This window comes from Clinocottus analis, unplaced genomic scaffold (assembly GCF_023055335.1).
Source record: "Clinocottus analis isolate CAN_PGR_092001 unplaced genomic scaffold, fCliAna1.0.p SCAF_53, whole genome shotgun sequence".
Taxonomy (NCBI): domain Eukaryota; kingdom Metazoa; phylum Chordata; class Actinopteri; order Perciformes; family Cottidae; genus Clinocottus; species Clinocottus analis.
This window is the reverse complement of record NW_027176211.1, coordinates 73,757-90,000: the sequence shown is the minus strand read 5'-3', so window position 1 is coordinate 90,000 and position 16,244 is coordinate 73,757. Positions and strand designations below refer to the sequence as shown.

The 16,244-nt window shown below is 47.1% G+C and overlaps 1 protein-coding gene across 1 annotated transcript in view; it reads left to right on the top strand.

The window, feature by feature from the left end:
* Positions 1-15,451, top strand: part of LOC137803328 (netrin-G2-like) — a 21,060-nt gene extending 5,609 nt beyond the window's left edge. The window contains exons 4-10 of the mRNA XM_068601688.1: positions 71-309; positions 1,045-1,217; positions 2,727-2,750; positions 14,674-14,841; positions 14,927-15,070; positions 15,147-15,236; positions 15,315-15,451. Of these exons, the coding sequence (XP_068457789.1) occupies positions 71-309; positions 1,045-1,217; positions 2,727-2,750; positions 14,674-14,841; positions 14,927-15,070; positions 15,147-15,236; positions 15,315-15,445 (969 nt within the window). The 3' untranslated portion in view covers positions 15,446-15,451. The remainder of the gene's footprint in view (positions 1-70; positions 310-1,044; positions 1,218-2,726; positions 2,751-14,673; positions 14,842-14,926; positions 15,071-15,146; positions 15,237-15,314) is intronic.
* The last annotated feature ends 793 nt before the right edge of the window (positions 15,452-16,244 follow it).

The following is a 16,244-nucleotide window of genomic DNA, read 5'->3' as shown; positions in this document are numbered from 1 at the left end:
TCGTTTGAATGATTTGACTTAGAAATGGATCAATGAGTTGAGATCCGCTGACGTCTACGTTCCCCAACAGGAGGAGAAGACGATGGTGTTCGAGGTGCGAGCTCGGTTTGGGGTGTTTGCGGGACCCAAACTGATCAACATGGACGCCCTGTATACGCGCATGGAGACCATGAATGGGCTCAGAGACTTCTTCACCTTCACCAACCTGCGGCTGAGACTCCTGCGGCCAGCGCTGGGAGGGACCTACGTCCAGAGAGACAACCTGCTGAAGTACTTCTATGCTGTCTCCAACATCCACGTGCCGGCCAGGTATTGACACCTGAGACCTGAAACACTGAGACCTGGAACACCTGAAACATTGAGACCTGAAACACCTAAAACACTGAGACCTGAGACACTAAGACCTGAAACACCTAAAACACCTGAAACACTGAGACCTGAAACACCTGAAACACTGAGACCTGAAACACTAAGACCTGAAACACCTAAAACACCTGAAACACTGAGACCTGAAACACCTGAAACACTGAGACCTGAAACACCTGAAACACTAAGACCTGAAACACCTGAAACATTGAGACCTGAAACACTGAGACCTGAAACACCTGAAACACTGAGACCTGAAACACCTGAAACACCTGAAATACTGAGACCTGAAACACCTGAAACACTGAGACCTGAAACACCTGAAACACTGAGACCTGAAACACCTGAAACACCTGAAATACTGAGACCTGAAACACTGAGACCTGAAACACCTGAAACACTGAGACCTGAAACACCTGAAACACTGAGACCTGAAACACCTGGAATACTGAGACCTGAAACACCTGAAACACTGAGACCTGAAACACCTGAAACACTGAGACCTGAAACACCTGAAACACTGAGACCTGAAACACTGAGACCTGAGACACCTGAAACACTGAGACCTGAAACACCTGAAACACTGAGACCTGAAACACCTGAAACACTGATTCCTGAAACACCTGAAACACTGAGACCTGAACTAAAGCTGTGTTACGTGTGTTGTGCTTCCTGCAGGTGTAAGTGCAACCTGCATGCGTCTCAGTGTGTGTTGCGGGACGGCACGCTGCAGTGTGAGTGTGAGCACAACACCGCGGGACAGAACTGTCAGCTCTGCAGCCGAGGGTTCAAATCCCGCAGCTGGAGACCAGGATCATATCTGCCCCTACCCAAAGGCACTGCCAACACCTGTATGTACACACACTGTCAACACCTGTATGTACACACACACTGTCAACACCTGTATGTACACACACACTGTCAACACCTGTATGTACACACACACCTGGACCTGGAATCCCTGATCCTCCACTGAAACCTTCCACTCCCTGTGAGTTCAGCTGCATGTTACCCTGCGGCCGCATGTCGACACGCGTCCGCAGGGTAACATGCTGAAGGAGCGACGCTCGCTGAGCGGATGCAGAGCGACTGGACTCTTGAGTTATCGTCCTCGGGGACGAAAGGGAACCTTCAGCTCATTCAACGCTGGACGAGTGGAAGGAGCATTCTGGACTGCTGCTCCACCACAACCATCACCTCTGACCACAACACGCTCCATCTGACTCCCTCAGACAGGCAGAGACTGAAGCTCTGCAGCCCTGTGCTGAGGACGTTCACGAAGTGGACCCGTGAGGCTTTGGAGGCTCTTCGGGCGTTCTTGGACTGGACAGACCGGAACGTCTTCAGGACCGCTACCGACGGTCTGGATGAACACACCGAGGCTGTAACTTCCTACGTCAGCTCCTGTGAGGACGGCCGTGTCCCACCAACTTCAGGGCGATTTACAACAACGACCTGGTTCACAGCAGAACTAAGGAAGCTACCTCACCAGCCGTCCGCAGTATCTGTGGATATGGGGTGTAAGTCAGATCGGGTGTCCTGCAGCACAGGAGCCCCACAGGGAACCGTTCTGGCTCCATTCCTCTTCACCATTTACACCTCGGACTTCAGCCACAACTGCGCCTGGCAAACGAGCTGAACGACTTTTACTGCCGCTTCGAAAGACAATGCAGTCCTGACGCCATCCCCACAAGCCCATCGTCCAGCCACAAACCATCAGGAGCTCAAGCCTGTGCACATCCTCCACCTCCCTCCTCAGTGACGACTTTATCCTTGAGGGAGACGTCAACAGGCTCTTCAAGAAGCGGCGGGCCCGGACTCTGTCTCCCCTCCACCCTGAAGCACTGTGTCGACCAGCTGTCTCCGGTGTTCACAGACATTTCCAACACCTCCCTGGAGACATGTCACGTCCCACCTGCTTCAAGGCCTCCACCATCATCCCGTCCCCAAAAAGCCCAGGATCACAGGACGGAATGACTGCAGGCCCGTGCCCTGACCTCTGGGCTCATGAAGGTCCTCAGTACCGGAGCCTCCACTGACCCTTTGACCCCCAGACGAGCTCCTCCCACATGTCTACACACCTCATGTTTACAGACACTTGGCCACTTTACACTTGTCACCTTCACTTACGTCCACCTTGAAGTACTGCTGGCCGCGCACTTTATTTAAACTCTAAAGTGAATTTAATTTTATATTTATGTATTCTACTGTAGATATAGATTTTTACATTTAATTGTAAATATTATTGCACTCCGTATACTGCTTAATGTTTCTTGTCCATATGTTAAATGTATGCACCTCCCGCCAAGCATACATGACAACAAATGGTTCTGATGAGTAACATGTTGTGTCTCTTTCAGGTGAGGCAGCAGAACCAGCAGCCAGTAAGTTTGTTCACCTGTTGGTTCTGTTCACCTGTTTGTTCTGTTTACCTCTTTGTTCACCTGTTGGTTCACCTGTTTGTTCTGTTTACCTCTTGGTTCACCTGTTGGTTCACCTGTTGGTTCTGTTCACCTATTGGTTTACCTGTTGGTTTACCTGTTGGTTTACCTGTTTGTTCCGTTTCATCTTCCTTCCACATTACGTGTCAGAGTTGCAGCGTCATGTTCAACTCATATTATCACATTACGCTCAACATTACTGTTTTTTATAAACAATAACAGTAAAACACTCAATTAAAAAAAACAATACAATTATTAACAAATACAATTATTTAAAAATGCTGAAATGTGACAAAAAAGTAAAATAAAATATGACTTTGATATGAAAAAAACTGACAATTGTGAATAAATGTAAGTTTTAAGTGAGTGGAATGCATTCTGGGAGAAAAATCTAAAAGTTAATCTGTCGTTTAGAGTTAACACGTACAGATGGTGTGTGTGTGTGTGTGTAATCTGGGGTGGTCTGTTTTAAATCACACACACTCACACACAAACAATCCAAATCACCTTTTGCTCAGGATCAAAGTCAGAAAGCTTTAATCTGTCCAACAGTTTCAACTACAACTGTTTTCAGTATTTACTTGAAACTGGAATTCACAGAGAAACAACATGGATTAAAATAACAACTACAGAACAATCTGACTCCAACGAGATGAAACACAATCCACACAAGTCAAATATGGACACCAAGTGTCTCGGAGGCAACTTGATATTCTCAACCAGAGGTCTGTCTCACGAAGCTGGATTAACAAACCCGGGGTTTCCCTTATCTGGTTAAACTGCACTTAACCAGATGTCCGCGGTCTCGCTTTTTGGTCTCACGAAGCCGGTTATCAACTCTTTATCAGCTGGTTACCAGCGGGTTGTCAGCTGGTTACCAGCTAGTTACAAGCTGGTTGTCAGCGGGTTGTCAGCTGGTTGTCAGCTGGTTGTCAGCTGGCTCATAGCTGGTTACCAGCTGGTTATTAGCTGGCTAATAGCTGGTTATTAGCTGGTTAAGTCCACCAGGAGTGTCTCATCTAGATCTGTGTGCACATAAAAGGGGCGGAGTTAACTCCGTTAGACCAATCGTGCACCACGAAGGAGCCGAGAGCAACGTATTTGACAACGATCTTCAGAATGTATGAAAAACATAGAGAAAGAATACAAGCACTAAGCAGAAAGCAACACTGCTGCAGCGGCCAGAAGCCGCAAGGAATCCTGGGAAAAAAACTGCGATTCTGTTAATGCGTATATTACTGGGATTGTAATATTAAATCACTGTCTCAAATGTATGTTCTTATTTTTAATTACCTTTTCATTTTAACAACTAAACCTCATTTCAGTGGTAACCTCAGTGGAGCTAAAAGATCATGAGAGCAGTTAAAACAAACACAGGAACATGGTTCAAAGCGCTCAGTGAGTTATTATAATATCTTCCAGGCTTCACGTATGACGGATGGTTTTGCCGTCAGGAAACACGCTCTCTGCAGAGCGCTGCTCTTACTATCCTGTCCTTCCTCCATTCTGTAGAAAGGGGCGTGTCTTGTTTCCAGGGCAGTGATTGGCCAGGAGGCGTCTCATGTCCTCCCGTAGATCTTATCCGGGAACTTAACCTGCTGGAGCCGGTTAGGTTCAGCGTACGTTACCGGGGAAACGGACCCGCCAGTGAAGTGAACCAGCTTCGTGAGACGGAAAACCCAGCGTTAATCCAGAGTTAATCCAGAGTTAATCCAGGAGTTAATCCAGGAGTTAATCCAGAAGTTAATCCAGAAGTTACTCCAGAAGTTTCTCCAGAAATTAATCCAGGAGTTAATCCAGAAATTAATCCAGAAGTTAATCCAGAAATTAATCCAGAAGTTAATCCAGGAGTTACTCCAGGAGTTACTCCAGAAATTAATCCGGAAATTAATCCAGAGTTACTCCAGAAGTTTCTCCAGAAGTTACTCCAGAAGTTAATCCAGAGTTACTCCAGAAGTTACTCCAGAAATTACTCCAGAAATTACTCCAGAAGTTACTCCAGAAGTTAATCCGGAGTTACTCCAGAAGTTAATCCAGAAGTTAATCCAGAAGTTACTCCAGAAGTTACTCCGGAGTTACTCCAGAAGTTAATCCAGAGTTAATCCAGAAGTTAATCCAGAAGTTACCTTGCTAAACCGAAATCCAGCTTTGTGAGACAGACGCCAGGTTTTCCCCATCTGAGGGTTTACTGATTGGCTGCGTGTGGTTGGTTAGGGATAGGGAGCAGAGTTTGTGTTTCCATATTTATTATTATTTATCATTATTCTGACCACACAAACCACTTAAAGTCCACGCTGGGCTTCCTGCCCTGACATAGTCACACAGGTTGAACCAGAAGCCTTCCCCCAGCCTCCAAAGACCAAACGTTGTCATGCAAAGCAAAGTGACGAAGCCTTCATGAGGACCACTACGTCGTCACCATGACAATCAGAGACGCATCCGGCTGATCGCCGGCGGTGAAGAGGGTCGCTTGATAAACTGAAACACCGGCAACATTCTTTGGTGTCAACAATTGATTGAAAAACGTACATGCGATGCTTCACTTGGTTGAGGATCCAATACGATTGTCTAAAATAGTTTGAAGCTGACCGAATAGACGGAAACTCAACAGTCTCATGACACGTGTTCATGTTGAACATGTTGATCATGATCATGTTGTCTGGTGCTGGCCTGATGGGTTCTTCACTGCATGCTAGTAGTTTTAAATATTTCATGTTCTGCAAAGAGTTCAGTCAGTACAAAGCTGAGATTCACTAAAGAGACTCTTCTTCTCTGACAGCGGCTGGTGACTCTAACTCATCTGATAGACCTTCTGCCACATCAGATGGAGTGACTGACACTACTGCTGCTACTACTACTACTACTACTACTACTACTACTACTGCTGCTACTACTGCTGCTACTGCTGCTACTGCTGCTACTGCTGCTGCTACTACTGCTACTACTACTGCTACTGCTACTACTGCTGCTGCTACTACTACTGCTACTACTACTACTGCTGCTACTACTACTGCTACTACTGCTACTACTGCTGCTACTACTGCTACTACTACTACTGCTACTACTACTACTGCTACAGCTACTACTACTACTCCTACTAGGACTACTGACCGTATTATAACTCTTGACTCTACTATGACTGACGCTACTCTACGTGATAGTACTACCCCTATTGACAGTACTACTATCACTGACTATACATCCCCTATTGACAGTACTACTACTACTATCACTGAATATACATCCCCTATTGACAGTACTACTACTACTACTATCACTGAATATACATCCCCTATTGACAGTACTACTACTACTATCACTGAATATACATCCCCTATTGACAGTACTACTACTACTATTACTGAATATACCTCCTCTATTGACAGTGCTACTACTACTTTACCTGAATATACCTCCTCTATTGACAGTACTACTACTACTACTTTACCTGAATATACATCCGTTATTGACAGTACTACTACTTCTAACATTATGGACACTACTACCTCTACTACTGACCTCCCGACGACAGACAGATCAACAACTATTTTTATACAAACTTTTGATCTAGTTTCTACAAGTACAGGGAGTCCTTCTACTGTCACAAATACAGCTAGTACTTTTACTTCAACTGACAACTGGAGTATTACTGGTCCAGAAACAAGTACTAGTAGTGATACGACAAAGGTATTCAACACTGACAATGATCTTATTATCAATAGCATCATTAGTGATACAAGCTCCAAAACCTACTTTATTAGTACAAGTGATAGTGGTGACTTTCTTAAAGCTAGTGTAGGTTCTACTACCCCAACAGTTGACAGTGGTACTACAGTTTCTACCACTGTGACTAGTACTGTTAGTACTACAGACTCTGATGTGTTTCCAGACTTTAGCTGTATAACGGAACCTACAGTGGACACAGCTTCATCCAGCAGTCCAGCTTTGAAGACTGGAAACACTTTGTACAAACCAGTTCTCACAGTACCAGACACCACAACTCCCAGTACCACTATTAGTACCACCAGCTCCACCCGTACTAACAGCCCCACTATCCCAGGCCGCAGTACTGACTCTGAGGTGTCTATTTCTGACCCAGTGACTCCGCCCTCTGACTCCACCTCCTCACCAGACAACAAAGACTCCACCCTCTCTGGGACTCGTACTACAAACTTGATCACCAGAACTACCTTACCTGCTAATGGGTCTACATCATCAACTGGAACACCAACAACAACCATCTCAGAAATAACCCCAGCCAGTGACAGGGCTTCATCTGGAGGTACTGCATCCATTGGGTCAGACCCAACCGATCAGGCTGGAGCAACGGGAGCTGACACACCTTCGCCTGATGTCCCTCCAGGCACTCTGATTAATATGCGTTTTCCTGATGTACCTCTCGATGTAACTTCTCTAGATGTACCTCCTCTTGATGAACCAACTCCCAATGTCCCTCCACCTGACAAAGCTCCATTTAATGTACCTCCTCTAGATGTACCTTCGTCCAATGAACCTATTCAAGATCTGCCTCCTGTAGCTATACCTTCTCGTAAAATATCACTTTCAAATGTTACTCTGGAAGGGCCCTCCTCTAAAACTCCAAATATTTGGTTAGATGTATCTTCTTCTGGTGTACCTTCGACCATTCTACCTTCCCCAGATGTACTTCCACCTGATTAATCTTCTTCTGATGTACCTATCCCTAATGTATCGCCTTCTAATGTACTTCCCCTGGATGAACGTCTTCCAGATGTGCCTCCTCCTGATGAAGGCCTTTCAGATGTACCTCCCCCTGATGTACCTTCCCCTGAGTTACCTTCCCCTGATGAACGTGATCCAGACGAACGTCCTCCAGATGTACCTCCCCCTGATGAACGTCCTCCTGATGAACGTCCTCCAGATGTGCCTCCCCCTGATGAACGTCCTCCAGATGTACCTCCCCCTGATGAACGTCCTCCAGATGTACCTCCCCCTGATGAACGTCCTCCAGATGTACCTCCCCCTGATGAACGTCCTCCAGATGTACCTCCCCCTGATGAACGTCCTCCAGATGTACCTCCCCCTGATGAACGTCCTCCAGATGTACCTCCCCCTGATGAACGTCCTCCAGATGTACCTCCCCCTGATGAACGTCCTCCAGATGTACCTCCCCCTGATGAACGTCCTCCAGATGAACGTCCTCCAGATGAACCTCCCCCTGATAAACGTCCCCCTGATGAACGTCCTCTATATGTACCGCCTCCTGATGCTCCTCTAGAATTTGTGTTGCGTCCTTCTGAAGGAGGAGGTGATGCTGTACTAGACACAAGCACCCCCACCTTAAATCTGTCTGACCCTGCTGGGGGTTTGGCCCCTGTTGACTTCAGCTTCTTTTTCCCGGATGATCCCAATTCGGCTGACCCTGAACCAGATTCTGGACCAGTGCCTGTTGGTGATCCTGGGAACATTCCAGATGATTCCCGTCAATCTGCTGTTGTTTCTGGAACAAATTCAGTCGATTCCAGACTAGATTCTGTCTCAGTAGGGCTAGATACTGAGGATACAGGAAATGTTGGAATAGCATCAACTGGACCAGATTCCCCTGCACCAGATACAACAAGTGCTGGTCTGGATTCTATACTGGATTCTCCTCCAGTGGTAGACAATCAAGAAGTAGATTCTTCTGCAACTCAGATAAAAGGAAAGTCTTCGAAAGAGGATTCAGGTGCTGGTGGACCAGTAGAAGTTTCAGAGTTGGATGAAAAGAAAGATTCTGAACAAGAGAAGATGGGAGAACAGAAAGAAGAGAAAGGTATGGAGCACTGATTGAACAGATCGGAATAAAGTTTACAATCTAAGATTGTTTTAAGAAAAAACATAACATCTTCAATGTGATAGATTACTGACATCAAGAAGGTATTAAGTCAGTGCCAGTTTCTTTTCATCCCACCAACCTGATTCAACGTGTTCTACTAGTAACAACACATTCATAAGGTAGTGACAATAGAAAAAGAAACACAATGCGAAGGAAGATGTAGTTTTTGTGCTGACAAAATCAGTAAACTTGAGTTTCTATCAGAGCAACTGAAGATTTATTGAGCACCAGCTTCACATGTTGATCAATCAAACTTATTCAAATAAACTGATGTATTTTTCTTATAGATTTAAAATATTTCCTTCTCTGTTGAACCAAACAGTCACTGAGGCCAAAGAGGAAACCAAAGAAGGAAAGGAGAATGATGACAAAGGCTACGAGAAAAAAGGTACATGTAAAAACAATGGAAGAACTGCCACCTACTGGCTAGTGGATAATAGGAAAGGCTAGGAGAGGCCATTATAGATGCTAGAAGAGGCTTGTAAAGACCATTATAGAGGCCAGTAGAGGCCATTAAAGGTCAGTATATATGCTAGTAGAGGCCAGTAGAGGCTAGTAAAGGCCATTAAAGGTCAGTAGAGGCGAGTAGGGGTTAGTAAAGACTGGTAAAGGACAGTATATAGGCTAGTGAAGGTTAGTAAGGCCAGTAGAGACTAGTAAAGGTCAGTAAAGGTGAGTAGGGGCTAGTAGAGGTTAGTAAAGGCCAGTAAAGGCCAATATAGAGGCTAGTAAAAGCCAGTAAATGCTGGTAGAGGCCAGTCGGGCCAAGTAGAGTCTGACCTGTCTTTGGGATTCCTGTGGGGTTCCCACAGGATGAGATTCAATTCACTACTCATAACGTGACCTTGAGGTGAATCATAATACATTGGGTCAGTTTTTATATGTGCACTTCAAATATGATTAAATACTGGAACGGGATTGGACGAGGGTCATTCAGCCGTGAGTGGGGACGGGACATTGGAGTATTAATAGGAGAAGCAGTAGTATTAACAGTACTTACCATGCGTAGACTTGCTGTTCCTCACTTTTCATGACCCCCACTGACCTCTACTCTATACCATGGTTACACACTTTGTTTTGTTTCCAAGCGACCCAGAAGATTCTGATTCCAGGAGGACCAAAGTTTAGTCAGCTGTCAAAAATTGCCTATGTCACCTTCCAGGGTAAGACCACCTGAGAACCTGACCCTTTCTAGCCCTGAGCCTAACCTCGGTAAGACCACCTGAGAACCTGACCCTTTCTAACCCTGAGCCTAACCTCAGTAAGACCACATGAGAACCTGACCCTTTCTAACCCTGAGCCTAACCTCAGTAAGACCACATGAGAACCTGACCCTTTCTAACCCTGAGCCTAACCTCAGTAAGACCACATGAGAACCTGACCCTAACCCCTCTTGTGATGGCCATAGACTTAAGTTGTGTTCAGATGTTATGTTTTATTTTTATGTTATGTACAGAAGGGGGCTTATATATATTTGATCATGCGTTAACGGCATTTTATTTATTGTGAGTGGGCGGGGCTTATCACTGCAATGGGCGGGGCTTATTACTGCACACAGGTGCTGCTTATTAAATCTCTCCAGACGACGAAGTTCAAACCTGGCGTCTGACGGCTCTCTCAGCCCGGCCCACGTGAGGTCAATCAAACATGAATAAATAAATAAGATAAACGCCAAGAATGAAATACAACACTGCTTTTACTTCTAAGTGGTTTATGTACATGCGTGCGCTTCCGTAGCCTCACCGACAGGTGAGGCTACCTGTCAGTCAAGTCTGCAAGTCGTCAACACTGTTGACGACTTGCAGACTTGAGCCTGACGTGAATGCTCGTATTGTTCTGTAGTTTGAGTTCTCAGCGAGCAGCGGTGCTGCAATGAGCCGCTCCGCCTCACAAAGAGAAACACAGTCAGTCTCTCAGGACTCGCTGCAGCTCACAGTGCAGACTGAACACTAATGCTCAAAGCTGCTGACCTGAGGTCTGATCCATGCAGAGCACTTTAAAGCAGCATCACTTCTGGATCTTTACTCTCCTCTCAAAGAGGAGAACTTTCCTCACATCACACGATGTTCAGGTCACTTGTTCAAGACAACACAGACTGGACTTTTACCAACGAGGAAGAAAAACTGAACTGAAAACATGAAAAACACTTATTGCTTTTGTATAAAGTGAATCAACTGCTGGTCTTTAACATCTTTAAGGTAAGAAACGGTTTGGCCATCACAAACACCATGTTTGAGCATAAGGTGGTTCATAAGTGTACTTGGTACCAGAACACCTTAGGCCAAAGATCAATGATCGACTTTGTAATCGTATCATCTGACCTGCGGCCGTATGTCTTGGACACTCGGGTGAAGAGAGGAGCAGAGCTGTCAACTGATCACCACCTGGTGGTGAGTTGGATCAGATGGCGAGGGAGGCGGCTGGAAAGACCTGGCAAGCCCAAACGTGTTGTGAGGGTGAACTGGGAACGTCTGGCTGAGGATCCTGTCCGGAAGGTCTTCAACTCCCACCTCCGGAAGAACTTTTCACGCATCCTGAGGGAGGTTGGGGACATGGAATCCGAGTGGACCTTGTTCAAAGCCTCTATTGTGGAAGCTGCTGTCAGGAGTTGTGGTCGGAAGGTCGTCGGTGCCTGTCGCGGCGGTAACCCGAGAACCCGGTGGTGGACACCGGGGGTGAGGGAAGCCGTCAAGTTGAAGAAGGAGGCCTTTCGGGCCTGGTTGGCCCAGGGGTCTCCTGAAGCAGCTGATGGGTACCGGCAGGCCAAGAGGGCTGCAGCTGCGGTGGTAGCGGATGCTAAAACTCGGTCATGGGAAGAGTTCGGGGAGGCCATGGAGAAGGACTTTCGGTTGGCCTCAAAGAGGTTCTGGCAAACCATCCGGCGGATCAGAAAGGGAAAGCCGTGCCTACCCCAGGCTGTTCTCAGCGGGGGAGGGGAACTGCTGACTCGGACTGGGGACATCATCGGACGGTGGAAAGAGCACTTTGAGGAACTCCTAAACCCGGCCAACATGTCCCCTGGGGAGGGGGCAGCGCCTGAAGACCTTGGGGTGGGTGCACCCATATCCCTGGCAGAGGTCACTAAGGTAGTTAAAGAGCTTCTTGGTGGCAAGGCGCCGGGGGTGGATGAAATCCGCCCTGAGATGCTGAAAGCGCTGGACATTGCTGGGCTGTCTTGGCTGACACGCCTTTTCAGTGTCGCATGGGGGTCGGGAACAGTGCCCATGGACTGGCAGACCGGGGTGGTGGTTCCCATTTTCAAGAAGGGGGACCGGAGAGTGTGCTCGAACTATCGTGGTATCACACTACTCAGCCTCCCGGGAAAAGCTTATGCCAGGGTGCTGGAAAGGAGACTCCGACCGCTTGTCGAACCTCGGATTCAAGAGGAGCAGTGCGGATTCCGTCCCGGTCGTGGAACAGTGGACCAGCTCTTTACCCTTGCATGACTACTGGAGGGGTCTTGGGAGTTTGCCCAACCAGTCTACATGTGCTTTGTGGACTTGGAGAAGGCTTTCGACCGGGTCCCTCGGGGGGTTCTGTGGGGGGTGCTGCAGGAGTACGGGGTGCCGGATACGTTGGCACGGGCTATCCGGTCTCTATACGCCTGCAGTAGGAGTTGTGTCCGTATCCTCGGTATTAAGTCAGACACGTTCCCGGTGGGTGTTGGCCTCCGCCAGGGCTGCCCTTTATCACCGGTCCTGTTTGTGACCTTCATGGACAGGATTTCTAGGCGCAGCCGGGGGGCGGAGGAAATCCGGTTCGGGGGCCTCGGGATCGCCTCTCTGCTGTTTGCAGATGATGTGGTCCTGTTTGCTTCCTCGGACCGTGACCTCCAGCATTCGCTGGGGCGTTTTGCAGCCGAGTGTGAAGCGGCAGGGATGAGGGTTAGCGCCTCCAAATCCGAGGCCATGGTTTTCTGCCGGAAACCGGTGGATTGCTCCCTTCAGGTGGGGACAACATGCCTGCCCCAAGCGAAGGAGTTCAAGTACCTCGGGGTCTTGTTCACGAGTGAGGGTAAGGTGGAGCGAGAGATCGACAGGCGGATGGGTGCGGCTGCAGCAGTAAAACAGGCGCTGTACCGGTCCGTCTTGGTGAAGAGGGAGCTAAGTCGGAAGGCGAAGCTCTCTATTTACTGGTCGGTCTACGTTCCAACCCTCACCTATGGTCACGAACTCTGGGTCGTGACCGAAAGAACGAGGTCGCGGATACAAGCGGCCGAAATGAGCTTCCTCCGTAGGGTGGCCGGGCTCAGCCTTAGAGATAGGGTAAGGAGCTCGGACATCAGGGGGGAGCTTGGAGTCGAGCCGCTGCTCCTTCGTATCGAAAGGAGTCAGCTGAGGTGGTTCGGGCATCTAATTCGGATGCCTCCTGGACGCCTCCCATTAGAGGTTTTCCAGGCACGTCCAACTGGGAAGAGGCCCCGGGGAAGACCCAGGACACGCTGGAGGGATTATATCTCCCGGCTGGCCTGGGAACGTCTCGGGTCCCCAGAACGAGCTGGAAAATGTTGCGGGTGAGAGGGAAGCCTGGGTCGGTCTGCTGGGTGTGCTGCCACCGCGACCCGACCCCGGATAAGCGGCGGAAAATGGATGGATGGAAGGTAAGAAACAGACTGAACATGGACCAAAGAAGGAGTGGTTTGTCCCTCACAGGGACCCTTACTACTGAACATGGACCAAAGAAGGAGTGGTTTGTCCCTCACAGGGACCCTTACTACTGAACATGGACCAAAGAAGGAGTGGTTTGTCCCTCACAGGGACCCTTACTACTGAACATGGACCAAAGAAGGAGTGGTTTGTCCCTCACAGGGACCCTTACTACTGAACATGGACCAAAGAAGGAGTGGTTTGTCCCTCACAGGGATCCTTACTACTGAACATGGACCAAAGAAGGAGTGGTTTGTCCCTCACAGGGATCCTTACTACTGAACATGGACCAAAGAAGGAGTGGTTTGTCCCTCACAGGGACCCTTACTACTGAACATGGACCAAAGAAGGAGTGGTTTGTCCCTCACAGGGTCCCTTACTACTGAACATGGACCAAAGAAGGAGTGGTTTGTCCCTCACAGGGATCCTTACTACTGAACATGGACCAAAGAAGGAGTGGTTTGTCCCTCACAGGGACCCTTACTACTGAACATGGACCAAAGAAGGAGTGGTTTGTCCCTCACAGGGTCCCTTACTACTGAACATGGACCAAAGAAGGAGTGGTTTGTCCCTCACAGGGACCCTTACTACTGAATATGGACCAAAGAAGGAGTGGTTTGTCCCTCACAGGGACCCTTACTACTGAACATGGACCAAAGAAGGAGTGGTTTGTCCCTCACAGGGACCCTTACTACTGAACATGGACCAAAGAAGGAGTGGTTTGTCCCTCACAGGGACCCTTACTACTGAACATGGACCAAAGAAGGAGTGGTTTGTCCCTCACAGGGACCCTTACTACTGAACATGGACCAAAGAAGGAGTGGTTTGTCCCTCACAGGGACCCTTACTACTGAACATGGACCAAAGAAGGAGTGGTTTGTCCCTCACAGGGACCCTTACTACTGAACATGGACCAAAGAAGGAGTGGTTTGTCCCTCACAGGGACCCTTACTACTGAGCACAGTGTTCATGTTGTTCCTGATAAAATACTATCGTTTCTTCTGTTACCTGTTCATAAACAAGAAAACAGATGTATAAACTATATATATGTATGTTAACTTGTTGTTGCTCCAGAGTGCTGTTATATTGTTCGAAGAACATTACTTGAAAATAAAAGCACGCAATATGCGCCAATAGTTTTTGGCTCGTAATGTGATTAATCACAATTGTAGAAAAACCATGCGATTAATGAGGTAAATTTTTTCAACTTTGCCCAGTGGAAGCAGATAAAAGATAAGAGGAAACAAGTAATTGTTAAAATGTTACATTACAATACTTTCTGACACAATATTAAGTTCTAATTCTTTCACTCCAGTTATAATGCAGGTGTATTACAGGTGTTCTGACAGGTGTGTGTCTCCGTCAGACTGCGAGTGTAATGGTCACTCCAACCGCTGCAGCTACATCGACTTCATCAACGTGGTCACGTGTGTGAGCTGCAAACACAACACAAGAGGACAGAACTGTCAGTACTGTCGGCTCGGATACTACAGGAACGCCTCGCTGAGGCTGGAGGACGAGGCCGTGTGTGTGGGTCAGGAACACACACACACACACACACACACACACACACACACACACACACACGATGATGGTGATGAAGATGTCTCTGTCCTCAGACTGTGACTGTGACGTGGAGGGCAGTGCTGCTCCTCACTGCTCTGCCTCTGGTCTCTGTCGATGTAAAGCCGGAACCACAGGGAGGCGCTGTGACACCTGCCAACCTGGATACACCTGGAGAGGAGGCGGAGCCAGCTGCACAGGTACACGGCGCTTCAGCAATCTTTATCTTTATGTTATCAATAATGTGATTGATAATCCATCGTTCGTGCCCCTCAGTGAATGTGTGTGATGAGGAGCTCTTGGTTTGTCAGAACGGAGGAACCTGCGTGGACCTGCAGCGCTGCGTCTGTCCAGACAGCTTCACAGGTAAACACACGGCTCAGATGATGTAGGCGGGGACTGATGATGTCACAGTCCAGGTGTCTGATGATGTTGTGTGTGCAGGTGCATTCTGTGAGAAGAAAGTGTGTCTGAAGAAGGGCGGTTGCCTCGACAACGCTGGAGGCCCTTCCTCCTCTCTGACCTCACACCTTTACCTGCTGACCCTCAGTCTGACCGTCTACACCCTCGATTAACCCCGCACACACATTGGGTCTCGCCCACACAGGTCACCTGGATTCACCTGTGAGGACGTTTCTCATATATATATATATATATATATATATATATATATATATATATATATATATATATATATATATATATATATATATGTGTGTGTATATGTGACCACTGTGAGATGTCTCCTGGCTGAAATGATTCTCTTGAAGCTGGATTCGTTGTTGCCAACACCGTTTTACTCACGTGTCTGCATTCTGCGTTATGAAAGGACAAACATGAAAGGCTTCTGTGGACAGCGTGATGCCTATAAAGACGGCATTGCGTTAGCATTAGCGCATTAGCGAAATAGCGAGTTGCTAATAACATTCATACGGACAATGAGAAGAAAACAAATAGTCAACTTAATAAAAAACAAAGGCGAATACAATAACTTTTCATACAACAAAGACAGCTCAACTCTCACATACTTTTACAACAAACTAAAACAAACTTTTCCACAGACAGTCAGACATGTTACCTCGTGCAAGAATCCACCGTGAAACTGAGAATTTCCCATGGTCCTTTGCGTGTTTATGAGACACAGGTACACATTTACAACAGCAGGTGGCACAGTTTTCCTTTTTAGCTGGATTTATAATGCATCTTTTTAACTATGTTAAACTAATATATAATATATACTAATATATATACTAATATATATATACTAATATATATATATATATATATATATATATATATATATATATATACATACTAATATATATATATATATATATATATATATATATATATATATATATATATATATATATA